Source organism: Pithys albifrons, chromosome 20 (genome assembly GCF_047495875.1).
Source record: "Pithys albifrons albifrons isolate INPA30051 chromosome 20, PitAlb_v1, whole genome shotgun sequence".
Classification (NCBI taxonomy): Eukaryota; Metazoa; Chordata; class Aves; order Passeriformes; family Thamnophilidae; genus Pithys; species Pithys albifrons.
Window position 1 is genome coordinate 942627 of NC_092477.1, and position 18867 is coordinate 961493.

At 41.0% G+C, this 18867-nt stretch overlaps 1 protein-coding gene across 1 annotated transcript; it reads left to right on the plus strand.

The window, feature by feature from the left end:
• The first annotated feature begins 2616 nt into the window (after positions 1–2616).
• On the plus strand, positions 2617–18132 carry LOC139681356 (fibrillin-2-like). Its single transcript, XM_071574708.1, is given in 12 exon segments — positions 2617–2671; positions 3551–3676; positions 8379–8585; positions 9257–9382; positions 9934–10056; positions 10205–10321; positions 10957–11085; positions 12851–12970; positions 14575–14794; positions 15450–15477; positions 15479–15640; positions 17767–18132. Coding segments are annotated over 12 exon segments (1779 nt in total).
• Positions 18133–18867: the final 735 nt, after the last annotated feature.

Below are 18867 nucleotides of genomic sequence, written 5' to 3' on the forward strand. Positions count from 1 at the left end.
GTGGGTTGCACTAGTCTGTTTACATATATATATATATAGCAGTTATCCTTCTTGTATTAAAATTCCTTTTCTTAAATTTGATAAAGAGTGGTGTGATTATCGTGGAGGAGGCCCCTCCCCTGCTTGTGGGTAAAACATTTTGGTTTTTTCCCCTCAAACCGAGACACTGGGGCACAGTGACCATGAAATAATAGAATTTTCAGTCCTCAGGGATGTAAGGAGAGTCACCATTAAAACCTCTACTTTGGACTTTCGGAGAGCAGATTTTGGCCTATTCGAAAAACTGATTCAGAGCATACCCTGGGAAACAACCCTTAAAGGTAAGGGGGGCCAGGAGGGATGGACATGTTTTAAGAAGGAAATTTTGAATGCACAGCAACAGGCTGTCCCAGTGTGCCCAAAGGCCAGCCGGAGGGGAAGAACGGCCAGCTTGGTTAAATAGGGAGATCCTGAAAGAAATCAGGGATAAAAAGAAAGTTTACAGACTATGGAAAAAAGGGCTGGCTACTTACGAAGAATTTACAGATAGAGCTGGGTCATGCAGGAAAAAAATTAGGGAAAGAAAAGTGGAATTTGAAGTAAATTTGGCTATTTCAGTTAGGGATAACAAAAATTCCTTTTATAAATACATTAATAACAAAAGGAGGGGCAAGGAAAACCTCCATTCTCTGTTGGACTTGAAGGGAAATATAGTTAAGGAAGATGAGGAGAAGGCTGAGCTACTTAACACCTACTTTGCCTCAGTTTTCACCAGTAAGACAGGTGGCCCTCAAGACAACTGGCCTCTGGAGCTGGTGGACAGGGAGAGGGAGCTGAATAGCCCTCCTGTATTCCAGAAGGAAATAGTTACTGACTTACTGAGCCAGCTGGATCCTAACAAGTCTGTGGGACCAGACAGGATCCATCCCAGGGGGATGAGGGAGCTGCAGAAGAGCTTGCCAAGCCACTCTCCATCATCTTCCAACAGTCCTGGCTCTCTGGGGAGGTCCCAGATGATTGGAAGTTGGCCAATGTCACCCCAATCCACAAAAAGGGCTGCAAGCAGGACCCTGGCAACTCCAGGCCTGTCAGCCTGACCTCCGTGCCTGGCAGGGTTATGGAGCAGTTCATCCTGAGTGCAATCACACAGCACCTTCAGGGTGGACAAGGGATTAGACCCAGCCAGCAGGGGTTTAGGAGGGGCAGGTCCTGTCTAACCAACCTGATCTCTTTTTATGATCAGGTGACCCACCTGGTGGATGAGGGGAAGGCTGTGGATGTGTCTATCTGGACTTCAGCAAGGCCTTTGACACTGTCTCCCATAATATACTCCTGGAAAAGCTGGTAGCCCATGGCCTGGACAAGTGTACCCTCTCCTGGATTAAGAGCTGGCTGGAGGGTGGGGCCCAGAGAGTGCTGGTGAACGGAGCTGCATCCAGCTGGTGGCCGGTCACCAGTGGTGTTCCCCAGGGGTCTGTATTGGGTCCAGTCCTGTTTAACATCTCTATTGATGATTTAGATGAGGGGATTGAGTCCATCATCAGCAAATTTGCTGATGACACCAAGTTGGGAGGGAGTGTCGACCTGCTGGAAGGCAGGAGGGCTCTGCAGAAGGATCTGGATAGACTTGAGAGATGGGCTGATTCCAATGGGATGAAGTTCAACAAGGCCAATTGCAGGTCCTGCCCTTTGGCCAAAACAACCCCCTGCAGCGCTACAGGCTGGGCACAGAGTGGCTGGAGAGCAGCCAGGCAGAAAGGGACCTTGGAGTACTAATTGACAGGAAGCTCAACAGGAGCCAACAGTGTGCCCAGGTGGCCAAGAAGGCCAATGGGATCCTGTCCTGTATCAAAAATAGCGTGGCCAGCAGGCCCAGGGAAGTGATCCTTCCCCTGTGCTCTGCATTGGTGAGGCCACACCTTGAGTACTGTGTTCAGTTCTGGGCCCCTCAGTTCAGAAAGGATATTGAGGTGCTGGAGCGGGTCCAGAGAAGAGCAACAAGGCTGGAGAAGGGACTGGAGCACAAGCCCTATGGGGAGAGGCTGAGGGAGCTGGGGGTGTTCAGCCTGGAGAAGAGGAGGCTCAGAGGTGACCTCATCACTGTCTGTAACTCCCTGAAGGGAAGTTCTGGCCAGGTGGGGGCTGGTCTCTTCTCCCAGGCCCTCACCAATAGGACAAGGGGGCACGGGCTTAAGCTCTGCCAGGGGAAATTTAAGTTGGATATCAGAAAAAAATTCTTTACAGAGAGAGTGCTCAGGCATTGGAATGGGCTGCCCAGAGAGGGGGTGCATTCCCCATCCCTGGAGGTTTTTAAAGGGAGATTGGCCGTGGCACTGAGTGCCATGATCTGAAAGGGACTGGAGTTGGACCAAGGGTTGGACTCGATGATCTCCGAGGTCTTTTCCAACCCAATCCATTCTATGATTCTATGATTCTATGATTCTATGATTGCAAAGTGCTTTCATAATAGTATGGAAAATTCAGTCCTTACATTATTCCTTTCAGAGCCAGAAAGTCATCATTTAATATTCTCTTTTAGATACTCGTCAAGGCTTCTGTTTCACTAACTTTGAGAATGGGAAATGCTCAGTGCCAAAGGCTTTCAACACCACAAAGGCAAAGTGTTGCTGCAGCAAAATGCCAGGAGAAGGATGGGGTGACCCTTGCGAGCTCTGTTCAAAGGAAGAAGAAGGTACATGTCCAGATTTAAAATTTTTAGGTGGGAGAAAAGGAAGAGCACATTGGTGTTGTATTTTTTGATCAATAAAAAGAGAGCTCTCTCTGGCATTTGCTCTTAAAGGGCTTTTCTAGAACAATTTTCAAGTCTACAAAAGGATAAGATTAAGTACATGGAGCCACAGAAAGAGTTAAGTACTGAGTTGTTGGTCTTGCTCTGTAGAGAACTGAACTATCCTCCATCTGTGGGTCTGGTCTGCTTTAAGCAAAAGAGCAGAGCAAAGTGGGGCAGTGCCAAGAATCCCTGAAATAACAGTTTTCAGTCCTTGGGTTTCTCCAAGTATGGAAAGGCACCAAGCACATGCACACATCAGGTGCTGCTTTAGTGACCTAAACACAGTGTTACTTTTGCATCTGGCAAGACGGAGTAATGACTGTGGTTTAAACAGCTGACAACTATGAAAAAACGTGATGTAGAAGGTTTTTGGATGGCTTTAACCATCTGTCATGGTTCTCTCATTCTTTTTTTAAAAAGAAAACATATCTCTACGGTTGCTTTTCAGGGCCTGTGTCCTTATGGTCATGGAACTATTCCTGGAATTGATGATACACGTGAAGGTAGGCATTCTTTTGCCTGAGAATTAAAAAAAAATAAATATTTATATTTGAAACTGGACTTGAATATTATATGATATTACTCCTCACAGCTGCTGGGGGCGAGAGGCTGACACGTAAAATGTGGACCATATGGAAGGATCGTTAAAGGAACACTTTCTGAAATTGTGCAGCTCAAAGCAAGCAGAGTAGGGCTCTTAGTTTTTTTAAAATCTCTTTTTAAAAGCTTGATACACAAATGCATCAGCTAAATGATGGATAATACCTTCCTGCTTTTTAGATGTCAGTGAATGCCTTGGAAGCCCAGGAATTTGCTCCAATGGTCACCGCATCAATACTGACGGATCATTCCGCTGTGGGTGCCCCATGGGATACAACCTGGATGTCACTGGAGTGCATTGCATTGGTGTGTACAGTTTACAGCAATTGCAACACTTGAATTTAAAACACAGTTTGAAATGTGGCCCAGTCCCTTCAGTTTGCATTTATTCATTACATACAGATACTGATGAACGTTCAGTTGGCAGCCCATGTGGAAATGGTACGTGCACTAATGTGGTTGGCAGCTTTGAGTGCAACTGTCATGAAGGATTTGAGCCAGGCCCAATGATGAATTGTGAAGGTAACCTGTCCTCCTGGTTTTTCTTTTCCTTTACTTTTTGTCTAGTCCTCAGTATCCAAATTCATTAACTCATTCATTAATTTTGGTGCCACAATAACTGGGAGGAAAAAAGGTTTCTGTGCTTGAAATAAGTCATTGAAAAAGAAGTCCTGATTTGATTTAAGGTGTATTTTTAGTTTAGCACAGGATTTCTCAAACTGCGTGGTGTGGCATGTTGTATTATTCAGCTTTTTTAGGAAAGAGGTGGGAAGAAGTTAACTGTTGACCCCCAGAATATCCCCATATAGCCAAGCATGGCAGAAATACCTGCATTTGCAGAGCATTTTGTCATAATTGAGGCAGAGCAGTTATGAAGTGACCCACTCATCACAGTTGTAGGAACAGGTGATTTATTCTGCCTGTAATGAACTGAAGTTAGACCACTGTTCCATTAACTCATCCCTCACAGCTGAATGCTAATTCAGGATGCAGACATGACTTAACAACCTTCTGCAGTTTGCCCTCTAACGCAGGAGCTGAGGATACAGGGAAAATACGATGGAAACTGGGGGATGCATCCCTGAAGAGTGGGTTTGTTATCCACTTATGAGTCTGCTGTCCAAGAATCTGTTCAGAACAGTTAGAATCTGCTGATGCCTCTTTTCTCACTACTTAGAGTATTTTCTTCTATCTGTTTTAAACTAATCCCTTACTTGTCTCATTAAGTACCTCTTATTTTTCATAGCGTGTAAATTGTACACAGCTATTCTACTCTCATCATATCCCTACAGGATTCTTCTTACAATCTTTGTATTTTATGATTCATAATTACTTTGCTTTCTGAAGTAATTTTTTTTAGAGTTAGAAGAAAAACTGACATTTCTTGTCACACAGAAATATATTAAAAATGATCATACAATAGAAATCTGAAATAGGGCTGTTTCATCTTACCATTCTAAGCTCAGGTAGTTTTGTATATAAGTAGTTCTGTGTGTGTTATGCCATTATTTTTAAGCGGAGTATTGTTCAATTTTCTCTGGTTACTCAAAACCAAATGTCTGTAGTTTTCTGGTTTGAATTATTACATTTCTGATCATTTTAGCTGACAAGGGGAGAATAGGTGCAATAAAACCTTCTTGGTGATTGTTTTAAATCTTGGTAGAGAATGATTATTTTGTTTCTTTTGGCTATAAATGAGTGTGCTCAGAATCCCTTGCTGTGTGCTTTTCGTTGTGTCAACACTTACGGTTTCTACGAGTGCACCTGCCCAGCTGGGAATGAGCTCAGAGAGGACAGAAAGATGTGCAAAGGTAATGACTTCTCCCTGCCTTCCATCACCCTGTTCTGGCCAAAGCATGATCCAGGTATTTCTGTGCATCTTGCATTCATCTTCACCGTGGGACGGAGCAAACAGCCCAGCAGATGATGATTTATTCTTTCAGAACTCGGGTAAAAACAGTATTTAGTGTATCAAAGTGCAACCCGTGATGGTGACCATTCAGCCAAGGAGGTCACAGTGGAGTTCATCTCCACCATGACAAGATGATACAGCTCACAAAATTAATACACCTGTACATAGTTTCTTTCTTGAGAAAGTGCTTGTTGTCCTCAGTAACTGAAGGTACTGGAAGTTCAAACACAAAATGTGTGTGTTGAAGGTCTCCACGACTGTGAGTCAAGAGGAATGATTTGCAAAATTTGATTGGTACCTTCATGTGCATTTGTCCTGCTGGAACGACCCGGAGACCTGATGGAGAGGGATGCACAGGTAAGAAGGGAAGAAGGCATCTATTGAAATACATACAAGCAAACAAATAAAAAATTCTCTGTACATGTATATAGTAAACTAGAAAATAACAATTCATAAAGGCTACTTAAGATAGCTAATGGTGCCAGACATCTTAAACTTTGGTTTTTGTTTCAAGGTTTGAGCCTTATCTGGAAGCAGTTCTGAATGACTAATCAGGATTTCAGAAGGAAAACTCTATTGTTCTACAACAAAATCCAAACGTTTTTCAGGCAGTGTTGTAGTTTCAGATTCTGAAACTATAACAGACAGTTACTACATATAAGAAATTAAATTGCCAAACAAATGACACCCCATTTGATGGGTAGGAAGAGAAATTAGCATAAATAAAAAGTTATCTTTCCTTTAGCATTAATATAAAATCATGTGTGACTTCTTTAAAGATCTAAAGCTACCTATAGATGCCATGAAGAGCAAAAGATGTGGAAACTGCCACAGTTCAAAATAATTCCCTGTCCTGTAAGTAAGCAAACAGCTTTCCTCCACCATTTACTCAATTGGCTGAGGGGAAAACAATAACTACATTTTAGTAAATTATACTTTCTTCTGGTATATTAAAAACCCCAAACCATTCCAAAGTTCTCTGCCAAAAAATTAGTAAAAATTAAGTCTCCATCTTAGTGAATGCTTTAAATGAAAATATTTTAAAACAATGTTCCTTCACCAAGAGATGATTGCTCCCTTTTACAGATCTTTACCACTTTTTTTTTCAGGGAATATAATCTGTATTATCGAGTATTTTGGTTTTGGTTTGGTTTGGGGGGTTTTTTTGACATGTAATTATGCCTTTTTTTCACCTGAGGTTCTTCTGAGGTTTTATTTTAAACGTCTGTAATGGTGTGTAATTGTTTACAGTATCTGTGCCTTTACTGATGGAAAAAAATACCCTGGAATTGTAAACTGTTTCAGGGAAGTAATATGTGAACTGAAATATGACTTATTGAAGGAAAGGTCAAATGTATTCAGGGACTATTACTGATTACAAAGTGAAAATTTGTTACTCAAATCTTGCAACAAGGCATCTGAATTGTCTGTACCTTTAATTCAGACAGTGGTTGTGAACATAAAACACTATAATTTCACTAAGAGTTTGTAAGACATATTAAGAAGTTTTGGTGCAGGCCTAAAGATTAAATGCTAATGAAGGGTTTGTGTTCATCAACCTGTACTTCCTTTTCAATATTCAGACTCGCACTGTAAAATTCCTTGTTCTCGTTTTGGAAGTCAAACAGAGCTGCAAAACCTTCATTTTTCCATGACCAATTTTCAAGTGTAGGTACAATCCTGAAATAGAACAAGTAATCATTAATGTTCTTTCATCAAAGATGCTGCATCTTATGTAAGTGCTATAAAGTCAGCTCCCTGTAAATTGCCATCAACAGTGCACTGACTTCATGGCAAAGCAATAACAAGGGAAGCACAGAGTATTTCCTAAGGATTGCGAGCAGATGGGAAGGGAATGCTGCAATCTGTTAACCCCAGCCAGTCATTAAGGCCAAGGAAATACCCTGTTTGGAGGTCATTATTGCTTTTTTATATGTAACATGTAATTTTCTTGTTATTTTCTGAAAACTCTGAGTTGGGAGGGTTTGCTCATTGCAGCTTTTCCTTGGGGTTTTCTAGTTTAGAAATGACAACACAAAATGAGGCTGGCAGAAAAGAAACATAACATTTCTTCAGAATTAAAGCACAAACGTGGAGTCATGGATTACAGTGATTTAAACATATTGTGCAAATCTTTATATCTGTTCACACTGAAATTTATGCCACATCTCCAACTGTGAGCCTGATTCATGTAACAAGTGTACAGGTTCTGCTCCTCACTAAAAGAAGGTCAACCAATGTCGATACAGTTACACCTTCTGAAGGGTCAGAAGGATTTTAAGTTTTAACTCTGAAAGAGAAGAGAAAAAAAGTCTTTTTTTCTTTTTAAAGAAGCATTCTCAGAGCATAATTGCCAATGTCTCCATTTTAATTAACAAACAAGGCAGGTCACAGGGACTGTTTAGAAGATAAGGGGTTTCCATTAGCACTGGAATCTGGGATCTCTGCTCTCCTCAGCTGCCTGTTTGAAGGAAACCTGTAGGAGCTCCATGGCTTTGCTCCCCGTTCATTATTGACAGGTATTAACAATGCTATTATTAAAACAGCATTAGACAGGGACAGATCAACAGCAAGGCCATTTTTTTTCCTCAACAGAAAATGGGAATACCACAGAAAAAGTAGTGAGTTGCATTTACACTTTTCAGTGATGAGAATTTTTTTCCTTAAACCTCTTCAGGGTAATTGGAGATGATCAGACATGTTATTTTGGTCCAAAAAGCAAACAAACAAAGCAGACTTCTAACCCCACTCCAACGACATAATTTAAATGCTTAAGTGGGAGCTCAGTTTGCCCACAGCCTATTTTACTACCAAGCAACTCTTACTATCACCAGATATGCCCCAGGGCACAACTTTCCTGCAAGGAAAGGTCTTATCCAGCTCCTGCAGGCACTGAACATTAGGAATGTCTTGAATATGTTTGGAATGGCAGAGTATTATCAGAACACACAACAAATCTGAAAGGCTAAATCAAGACAGACTTCATGGTAGCTAATTATGTAGTGCTCATATGTGTTGATGGAGAGGGAGAATAATACATCAGGTGCTTCATTTTCTGTTCTTCTCTGTTTTAATCTCTGCCCTTCTTCCTCCCAGATAATCGCCGGGGGTTCTGCTTTGCTGAAGTTTTACAGACAATGTGTCAGATGGCTCCCAGCAGCCAGAACCTTGTCACCAGGTCTGAGTGCTGCTGGGATGGAGGCAGGGGCCGGGGCAACCAGTGCAAGCTCTGCCCACTGCCCGGAACCACCCAGGACAAGAAACTCTGTCCACATGGGCCAGGCTATACCACAGATGGAAGAGGTATTGGGAGGGATGAAAAAGAGGCAGAAAAGGGGAAAAAATATGCTCACATATTTAAGAAAATGCAGGATTCCCTTTGAAGTTCCTTTGAAGAATTTCCTGTTAATGGAGTTTGGTATTTCAAATTATGCTGAGAGATCAGATATTAAAAACACATTTCAACAGTAGCTGCAACCAGAACAGTTGTGCAGAATATTCAGGACTGGGATGTAAAACAGGAGGTACCAACCAGTAACTAAAAGCCAGAAATTATCCCAAAGTTTTCGTATGGTAAAAGTTACATAGATGGCAAAGGCAACAACTGTTGTTCTAACAACAATATAGGTACTATTTCTTCTCAGGAAGCAGAAGCCAATATACAGTTTCTAATTCTGGTGAAAACTTTTTAACATATAGGTGGGAATAAGAAAATTCACTTCTGTGGTGTTTGTATTTTGAGTTAGAAAAACTGGGACCTGTGTACCTGATGGAATAGCAGGAAGGTTTCGGTATAAAGAGCAGTAATGAAAGTTTGAAGGATGCTTGGCTTTGGATTCAGATCCATTTTGAAGAGGGAGAAGGGGTAAAGTTCCTATCAGAAGCAGGATGATAAGGAACTCTGAAAAAATGGGAGAGAAGAAAAATGTCAGATTTAAAACTGAGAGATGACCTATTGAATATTTTCTGTGCAGATATTGATGAATGTGAGGTCATGCCAAAGCTGTGCAGAAATGGACAATGTATTAACACAATGGGCTCCTTCAGATGCTTCTGCAGAGCTGGATATACCACTGACATAAGTGGCACATCCTGTAATGGTGAGATTCAGTGTCTCAATCAGCAGTAAATTTTTTGTTGGCTACAACCTCTGTAAACCTTGTAGCAAACCATTCTTTTCTCTTTTCTCTCTTTCCCCTCGTTTCTGTCTTTACCTAATAAGCCCCTTTGTTTCTGTATTTGATTTGGAGAAATCAAGACAGGGGCTCTGCTGGCAATATTCCTGCAGTACAATGATCCCTGAGCTGTTTCAGCTGTGTCATCACTTTAACTGATTGGTCTCTATTTCCCCACTTTTTTTTGTTGGTTAACACATATTAGTAGACCATAGGATGCCAAAAATTAAATAGTTGTTCCTTAGATGAAAATAGTAATGTCACTGTTCACTCTTTCAAGACAGTTTTTCTTGGTAGAGGCAACCCCATATAAACTCCACATCAACATCTTCACAGGGAAAGGAATAGAAATTCTGACCACATGTGAATCAGGGGCTTTTTCCACTAACATTTTCCCCTTAAATGTGGTGCTGTTTAGCAACCATCTTTCTGTCAAGGAAATCAGTACAAGAGATACTAATATTTTCTCTCTTTAGACCTTGATGAGTGTTCCCAGTCTCCCAGACCATGCAATTTCATCTGCAAGAACTCAGAAGGCAGCTACCAGTGCTCATGTCCTCGGGGCTATGTCCTTCAGGAAGATGGAAAGACATGTAAAGGTAAAGAAAGTTACACACACTAAGTTTTTAATTTCATTTTAACTTGACTTAGAAGGAAGTAGTTTTGAAGTGTGATGGTTTGATGAAATTAAACTCAATGTGCCTCTTCTTTGTTGACTTTTCTTAAGACAACATCTCTTACTTTCAGATCTTGAAGAGTGTCAAACCAAGCAGCACAATTGTCAGTTTCTCTGTGTCAATACCCTTGGAGGCTTCACATGCAAGTGTTCACCTGGTTTTACACAACATCACACAGCTTGTATTGGTAAGAAAAACATTAGTTTTCTTTCATAGTTTCTTTCTGAGAGAACAACATTCTCAACTCTCAGTCATGGCTTTTGCTCTTTCTAGAGAGCAATAGTGCCAGGAGTTCAGAGAAGAGGTTTTGAACAATGACAATTACAGCTAAAGCAAAAAATCAGTCTATCCAGTCTGCCCACTGCTCGTACATATTTAATACATGTTTTTATGTTCTAAGTATAAGCACATGGAGACGAAAGGGTCAGTTATTAAAATCTCATTTAAAATACAGTTAACCCAAACCAGACTGCATTTTCTTTTCTTATAGATACAGTAGATCTTAAGCATTGTATGAATCGTGCCAACTGGAACTATTTTGGTTCAGCTAACACAGACGTGCAGCAGTTTTCCAATATCAGCAATTACATGCCCGGTCTTCCATACTCATCTCATAACTGAATTACATCTTGCACTTCCAATTTATTAATTACTCATAGCTCTGCATGAGTTTTCAGGTCATCTGACACTTTAAAAGTGAAAAGCTACAGAATGAAATGTTGCACCTCTGTGGATTTCAGCCTCTAAAGAACATGTTACATGATCCTGTCTAAAATCATGCCCCAAGTTAAACCAACCTTCTCTCTCCTCTGTGTTCCTAAGATAAGAATGAATGTGGTTCCCATCCAACACTTTGTGGATCAAAAGGAGTTTGCCAAAACACTCCTGGAAGTTTTACCTGTGAATGTCAAAGGGGATTTTCTCTGGATTCTACTGGATTAAACTGTGAAGGTAACTAGCAATGGCTGAATATTTTTTATGGTGAACACCCTTCCTTCAGTGTCTAGTGAATCATTTGATGTCAAAGGCAGAGCAATAGCCATAGTGAAAATAATTATCAAAAAGTAATTGGAAATAATTTGACTAATTTTAAGCAGGATGTAAGAATACACTGCCTGAGTAATTTTTGCACAAATTAGAGTAAAAAGTGACTTCTTAGCCACGCTCTTGAACAGTTGTTTTCAGCCTGCCATTTCAACCTCACATAAGCTTATGCACCTAGAAGTGTAGTAGGGTTTTTTTTTCATTTTCATCTTTATACATCTAAAGAGAATCTCTCTACAATTTTTGTTTCGGCTAAATGTGTAATTATCCACCTGAGGGTATCTAAGATTAGATTCTAAGTTCTGTACTCTAGGTCTCCTAATACAGAGGCACATATTCAAAAGGCTAATTCACTATTTTCAGAAGAGTAATTAATTACAGTTAAAATGCAAATTATATTGATGAGCTCCCTCTCCCTCTGTTGGCCCAAAGGGGAGCCCCAGTCAGGAAATCACTTTTTGAGATCTCCAGACTCCTCCGTGGGCCTCAGGTATGCAGCAAAGAAGCAAATAAAAGGCAGTACTAGGCCATCTGGCTGCTGAGAATTAGAAATGCAGGGCTATACATGAACAAAGTTATGGCATCTCAAAATAGCTCTGATACAGCATTTAAAACCGGAATTGATATTTAGAGCCTATTTCTAGAATAGCAGTGTAGGATAATGCAGCTAGGAGTTTCACAAAGATTTATCTCCTGACTGAGTACTTATGAAGTACCTACACCTTAGTGTGCCTATGAAACACCAGAATTACGTATATCAAAGCATCATCAAGATATGTAAACAACTAGCACATCAAAACTGCTCTGTATGCCATTACTGGTAAAATTGACATCTTTCAGTTCCTGGCACAATGGTTTTCTGCACCTCGGGTTCTGGGACATCACAATTCCATTAAACTTGTTTCCAGCTGTGGACAACTGGAGTGTAACTTACAATCTGTGACACCATACATGATTTTTGTATTTTCTACTGGAATTGCACACTGTACCCAACAAATCAGGTTGCTTACAGTCTACTTCTTACAGCAAACACACAGAGGTCTGCATTTTTATATTTTGGGGAACCTTACATTTTGGGACTGTCTCCTTTAGTAACACTTACCTCAGAGACTTTTTAGATGGCTTCCTATTTTCAGTTGCAAAGACATCCAAACTTGGCATCTCAACTCTTCAGTGTGTTCCAGGAAACCGAAAGCTTAGCCCTAGGTAGTTGGTTTGAAACTGAAATTTAAAAAAACAAAATCAAATTCTAAACATGACACCAAAGCAACAACATGTTGGGTTATCAAAAATAGTGTTTCTTCTCCAAGTCTGAGTAATGTAAAGGCTAAAGAGCTCCCAGCAAAGTTCCAAGGGGGCCATGTTGGCTGTCACCAGTCACCTCCTTGTTTTCCACATGCCTTAACATAGTTTTCAGAAGGATCTGCCCCATGATTTTGCTGAGGACAGAGGTGAGATTGCCTGGCCTGTAGCTCCCCAGCATCTACCTTTTCCCAGTTATTGGGAGCCTCAGTGGACTACCACAGCTTCTGAAATATGATGGATTAACTGAGGTAAAAAAACCCCCACAAAACACTGGTGTTCCAGTGATTATGACCCCAGTGAGTAATGTGTTTGGCAATGTGTGTAATCGTGTGTTCTTTCACGTTCTGCTTCTCTCCTGATCACACAGATGTGGATGAATGTGATGGAAACCACAGGTGCCAGCATGGGTGTCAGAACATCCTGGGTGGATACAGATGTGGATGCCCGCAGGGATACATTCAGCATTACCAATGGAATCAGTGTGTTGGTAAGGGAACAAACAGCACAAAATATATTTAAACGGCAAAGGTATCATAGAGATTATAGTGACAACACCAGGCAAAGAAAAGGAATGGACAGAACAAAGGGCATGCAAACAATAATCTCTTTTATCTCTCTTGTCCTCCTTCCATACATTTGCCGCTCTTCACATAAATCAGTAACAGAAGGTAACATCAAAACACACTTGCCCTGTTGAAACTCTGAGTGACAAGGGGCTTTCCTTGTTAGGCCTAAATTATGACTGTTCTGGGAAAAATGCTCATCTTGGAAAAGTGGAGGATGTTAATTGAATTCCTGAAAGCATCTATGTCAATATGCTGCTGGGAAAAAAGAAATTAAACCCCATACCTTTCATTAGTAAGAATTGCCATTATTAGCAATTTGAGACTACTACAGAATAGCATCTATAGTGAATGGTGAGGAAAATACCCAAAAGCCATTAAGGGTTCCCTATTTCCAAAATACAGTATGAAGGTTAGCAGTAGTTATTTATGCAGGAAACAGGGACAAATTAAAACTCTCTGGAGTTTTGTTGTAGTTTTATCTCATTCCATCATCATTTATTTTCTGTGTTTCATGAACTAAGCTAAATCCCATACCAAATGAAGTGTGGGATTTTTTATTTTTATGAAAACCAATACACTCTGAAAGAACCCCATCCTTTCCTGTTCACAAAGACCAGTACAGCATATTTACTTTTTCAGTTTGCTTACATGGTTCTCTGTCAATGGTGTCATAATCAGAGGATATGAGCACTACCATACATTTCATATAGGCTGATATTACTGCCCTGATCCCACACATGCAAATTAATTTATTCTACCCATTTTACATTAAGTTGCACACCAGGCAGTTTTTCTGGAGTCCCAACCACCATTGTCACTCCTGACTTATTACTGCTTTACATCAAAGAAAGCAAAGGGCTGGGGTGAGAGTGACAGAACACACAACAAACAGCTCTCATAAAACCCCAAAGTAGCTATGGTTGCTGAATATTGTAGTCTTCAAGTAATCTCTCTGCTTTTTTTTTTTGTCTGAAACCAAATCAAGTCACACTAACTGGAGGTGTCATCTTGTCTGTATCTTAAAACCCACAAGGTGAAGATGATACTTTATTTTCGCTTTAATTGGTTTGGTTACTTAGAGCAGCTTTGCCTTTGCAGAACCTCAGGGATCACTGCAAATGTGTGCAAACTTCTCCCCATCAGTAGGTGCCCAGGAGCACCACCATGGCTGGAGTTCCAGCTCATTTCCCCTCTATGGACCGTGTGTGGGAAGGTGGTACATTTCTGTCTACCCTGCCAGGGGAAACAGGACCCCTGAGCAAAACACATTGAAGGGAAGGTGAACATTGAGTGAATTTAATATTAACAGTACCCTAAAATACCTTTTCAGCCCAGATAGATGAATTTGGGGACAGGGTACATTTGCCAATGTGCTTTTTCTTCAAAAACCAAGTTCTGTGGGGTAGTGAGGTCAGTGGTGTAGCAGAGCCTTAGGACTTGCAGATGCTCTGATTTCTGAGCTACACCATGCTTGCCCGGTGTCTGTCAGATTAGAAGATACCATATGCTTTTGCTTGCTTACCAGATGAAAATGAATGCTCCAATCCTAACACATGTGGCTCTGCTTCTTGCTACAACACTCTTGGAAGTTACAAGTGTGCCTGCCCATCTGGATTTTCCTACGACCAGTCCTCCAGTGCACGCCATGATGTGAATGAGTGTTCTGCCAAGAACCCCTGCAGTTATGGTTGTTCTAACACTGAAGGAGGTTATCTTTGTGGCTGTCCACCTGGCTGTTACAGGGTGTGCATAGTCACACAGTCATTTACCAAAGACTCATTCAGGAGGGCTGGTCTGAGGAGCAAAGGTGCAAATGAAGGACAAGCTGCTAAGTCATTCTGCTCCTTTCTACTTTTGCACGCAATCTTCAGAAGCTAGGAACAAAAAAAATACATATCTGTGCATGCAACATGACATTAATTTTAAATCTAGGAACATTAAATGAAGAGTTCTTCTTTCTCCCCCAGAACTCCTTCACAAACCTGCTCAGTGAGGACTGGTACTACATAAGGATAGGTACGACCTGTACTGAGACAATTAAGGGTTTTAAGTAACACTGATCAATCCAGAACATTAAACACTAACCAGCGTTGTGCTGGTGCATGACAGTGGGTAAATTCTGTACTTCCCCAGGCAAGAGCAGGCTGGCTTTTTTCTGCTTCTTCATAGAACTTGCACACCAAAATTAGAAAAGCCTTACAAGCCTTCAGCCAGTGGTTGTATTTCATTCAATATGCCACACTAGTGTGAAGGAAATTAATACACAGACCTCCTGCTGCATGAAGGGAGAGGAAGGGGATACAGACACTGTGGTACAAACTACATACACTCACTTCCCATTTAACAGGACAGTTCATAAAACTGCAAGGAGTGACTAATACAGGTATTTTTATTCAACAGGCACTGTGTCTCAGGGATGGGATTTAACAAAGGGCCAGTACCCTCCACTGGATGAAGATGCTGATAAAGAGAATGCTTTGTCCCCTGAAGCATGTTATGAGTGCAAAATCAATGGCTAGTCCAGAAAAGACAACAGGAGGAAAAGAAGTGCTAGTGATACTGTATGTGCTGGGATGAATAAGCACTATAACGTACTTTAATTTTCAGCTATTTTCAGAGATATGAAACCAACAGTTTCAGTAATAGAGGGAATTTTTTAACAGGCCACGTTCAGTGGTGAAAATATTTATTCCCCTGCCTCACCTGGGCTCTGTTGGCAGCAGTAAGATGACAGTGAGAAATACATCGACAGCTATGAATGGATGAAGTTTTTAAAGCTTGTCAAGGTTCATTGTAGTGTGATGCAGTCTAGTTCCTCAGAATACATTCAGAGAAATAATTTTCCTATAATGACCAGGAAACTGTCTGCAGCCTGTTCTGCTGTCAGAAGACTGGTCAGTATCTGTGGTCTGGGACAACTAAATAGACCTTCTAGGAGATCATTTTACTCTTGGTGTCTGTTCCATGCTTGTTCACAGTTGTGTTGGACTAGAGTCCATGATGTGGCTGATACACTAAAGTCCAATATTTGCAGAATTGCTGAGGGTATTAGAGAATCACACTTCAGACTTACTGTTGCTCTTGCTGCATTTTGTGGGCTTTCAAAGCTAAGTTGTGGGATATTCACAAAAGGACAGAACTACTATTTACACCTTCTAGATGCTTCTTATTCAAATGTTAAAAGAGTGTACCTGTATATCTCTCAGCTGAATTGTAGATCTTGTCTTGTAACTTTGGTCTTGAAATGTGTAATAATTGGAGACTAACTCAGTTTGCAGGTGGGGATGCAGACAGAGAGAGGTTTTCCTTCGGTAGTAAAGAGCTCTATAATGCACACAGGCAAAATGCAAACCCTCAGCTGAAGTGAGAGGGTGTGAAGGGATGTGGAAACAAGTCTGCTTTCTGAAAGGGTAAGGCCATAAAACAATCCAGGTGCTCCAGCCTCAGTGCACACTACTTTGCATGATGCCATCAAAGCCAGTTCTGTTGGCAAAGTTCCAAAAGAAGTCAGTCATCCCATAGTTTCTGCTCTAAAGGCACTTAAAATCTAAGTGTTTGATTTCCCCACACTTAGCCAAACTTCCTACAGCCATCCCTTGTCCCTCCCTATCAGCCACTCCCACTGAACCTGAATTCTGGTCTGAATTCTGTAGTCAGCCCACTACTTAAATTAAATTCATGGCTGTTGCAAAAAGCATTTTTTCTGTTGCACAGTTAATTTCACATCTAGTTCATAATTGTTACATCTTGTTACTGCACTTTTTTAATAGCATTAACCTTGTCAGTGTCTATTGCTTGGGTGGTAAAAGTGATAGATTTCTCATCCATAAAACCATCTGAAAAAGGAAAAACTCTTACCACTATTGATATCTGTGGATGCAGGAGTTAAAACACTGCAGTGCTTTCTCCTGTCCACAAATTTTCCTTGTTTTCACCATACGTTTTTAATTGCATTACATATTGGTACACATATTTTGACTCACATGTGATTTTTGCAGAAGCCCTTTCAAAAGTTGCTGCTTCTCAGATGGCCTTCCTGGGACTGCAGTGTGTTCACAGCCAACACCTCTGGGCACATTCACACCTGCAGCGTAACTGTACTCAAAACCAGCGCTCTGGCTTTTCCCCACACTCCCTTCAGTGGTCCAGACAGGATGTAACTGCACAGCGTGACTGGCTGAGCTGACAGTGCACCAGTTCTCTCCTAAACTTCATTTTTCCTCCTAAATGGCACCTCCTCATCACCAAATGTTTTTAGAAGGCAGGACTCATTAAAGCAGTTTCAGGGGATTCTCAGGGCAAGTTTGAGGGAATTCCCACAGTGCTGTGGTACATGCTTCAGAAATGTGAAGTGGGTCATAAAAGCAAAGCTGTGCCTCGTGTACAGTCTTTACTGCAGTAGTAAACATAGGTCTCTTCATTGCATGGATTCTTTGCAACCATGAAGTTAAACAGACTCTCAAACTAATGTGAAATCAGAGCCTCCTGTTACTCATCCTGTTAAGCCCATGTGGAAAGCCTTAGAGGTTTACAGGATATGCTCTGTAGAATCAAGCAGTTCTCCCAGGTAGAAAGGATTTACAATTGCCTCTTTCAAGGGTAGATCTTGATAAATGCAGAAACTGTTAATTATCACATATCCCTCCCTCAATGCAAGTGACTATCTGTTTCCCTCCTGCTCCAAACATTCTTTCCTCCTTTCCTTCAGGTCGAGCAGATTAATTTGGGAAGTCTGGACATGGATAGTCCTTTGAGGATGAGGGTCAATGTTTCCAGGCTGGACCACAAGGAGCACATCCTGGAACTCATGCCAGCCATTGAGCCCCTCACCCACCACGTGCACTATGTCATCTCCCATGGCAATGAGGATGGGATCTTCAGGATCCATCAGAGGGATGGGCTGAGTTACTTGCACACAGCAGAGAAGAAGACAGCGCCTGGAATTCACACACTGGAAATCACTAGCATTCCCCTCTATAAGAAAAAGGAGCTCAAGAAACTGGCAGACAGCAATGAGGACAATTACCTGCTGGGAGAGCTCGGGGAGTCACTCAGGATGAGGCTGTGGATAGACCTCTATTAGCCACATTCCAGGCTGAGTCCAGTCCTTCAGCCACTTATACCCACCTGAGAATATCTACTCTTCAAAGGTTTTGAAAAAGCCACTGAATTCTGGGGTAGGAAGAGCCCTTTCTTCCCATCCTGCCAAGACTGCATAACCACCCAGTCAGGAGGGTGACTCAAGCTCTTCCACTGCCAAAACTTCTATTACGAGGGCAATCGTGGTTACTGTATCTTCTATATAACCTCAGTTTAATGTATATTAAAAAGCTAAAGTTGAAAAAGTTATCATAATGGCAACTAAATGGCACAAAAATGTGAGATTTTGTTGTTTTCTCCTGTTAGCAGTCTGTAACACTTTGGGTATTTTGCTATAGTTCCTAATTTAAAAAAATCTAGAAATTTATTTATTTTTAATTCAGTAATACATGGAGAAAATAACAAATTATGTAAACAAAAAGGGAAAATTGCTTGGTTTTCTTTAGATTTGTAAATTTGAGCTATAACATTTTAGAGGTACTTTGTTAAAAAATAAACCATATTTGAAAGATGTTTTGGTGTTGGGCCAGTCATTCAAATAGTACATAAATAATTTTTAAATTCCATCAGAGCTGAAGGATCACCATAGTACATCTTCTGGATATTCTAAAGTGCTCTTGCAAAACTGAGCATTTAAAATAATTTTTAGAAAGGGAATAATTCAAGGGAGTCATAGAGGACAAGTTTTACAATATCATTCTCTGCAGAGATCATGTTT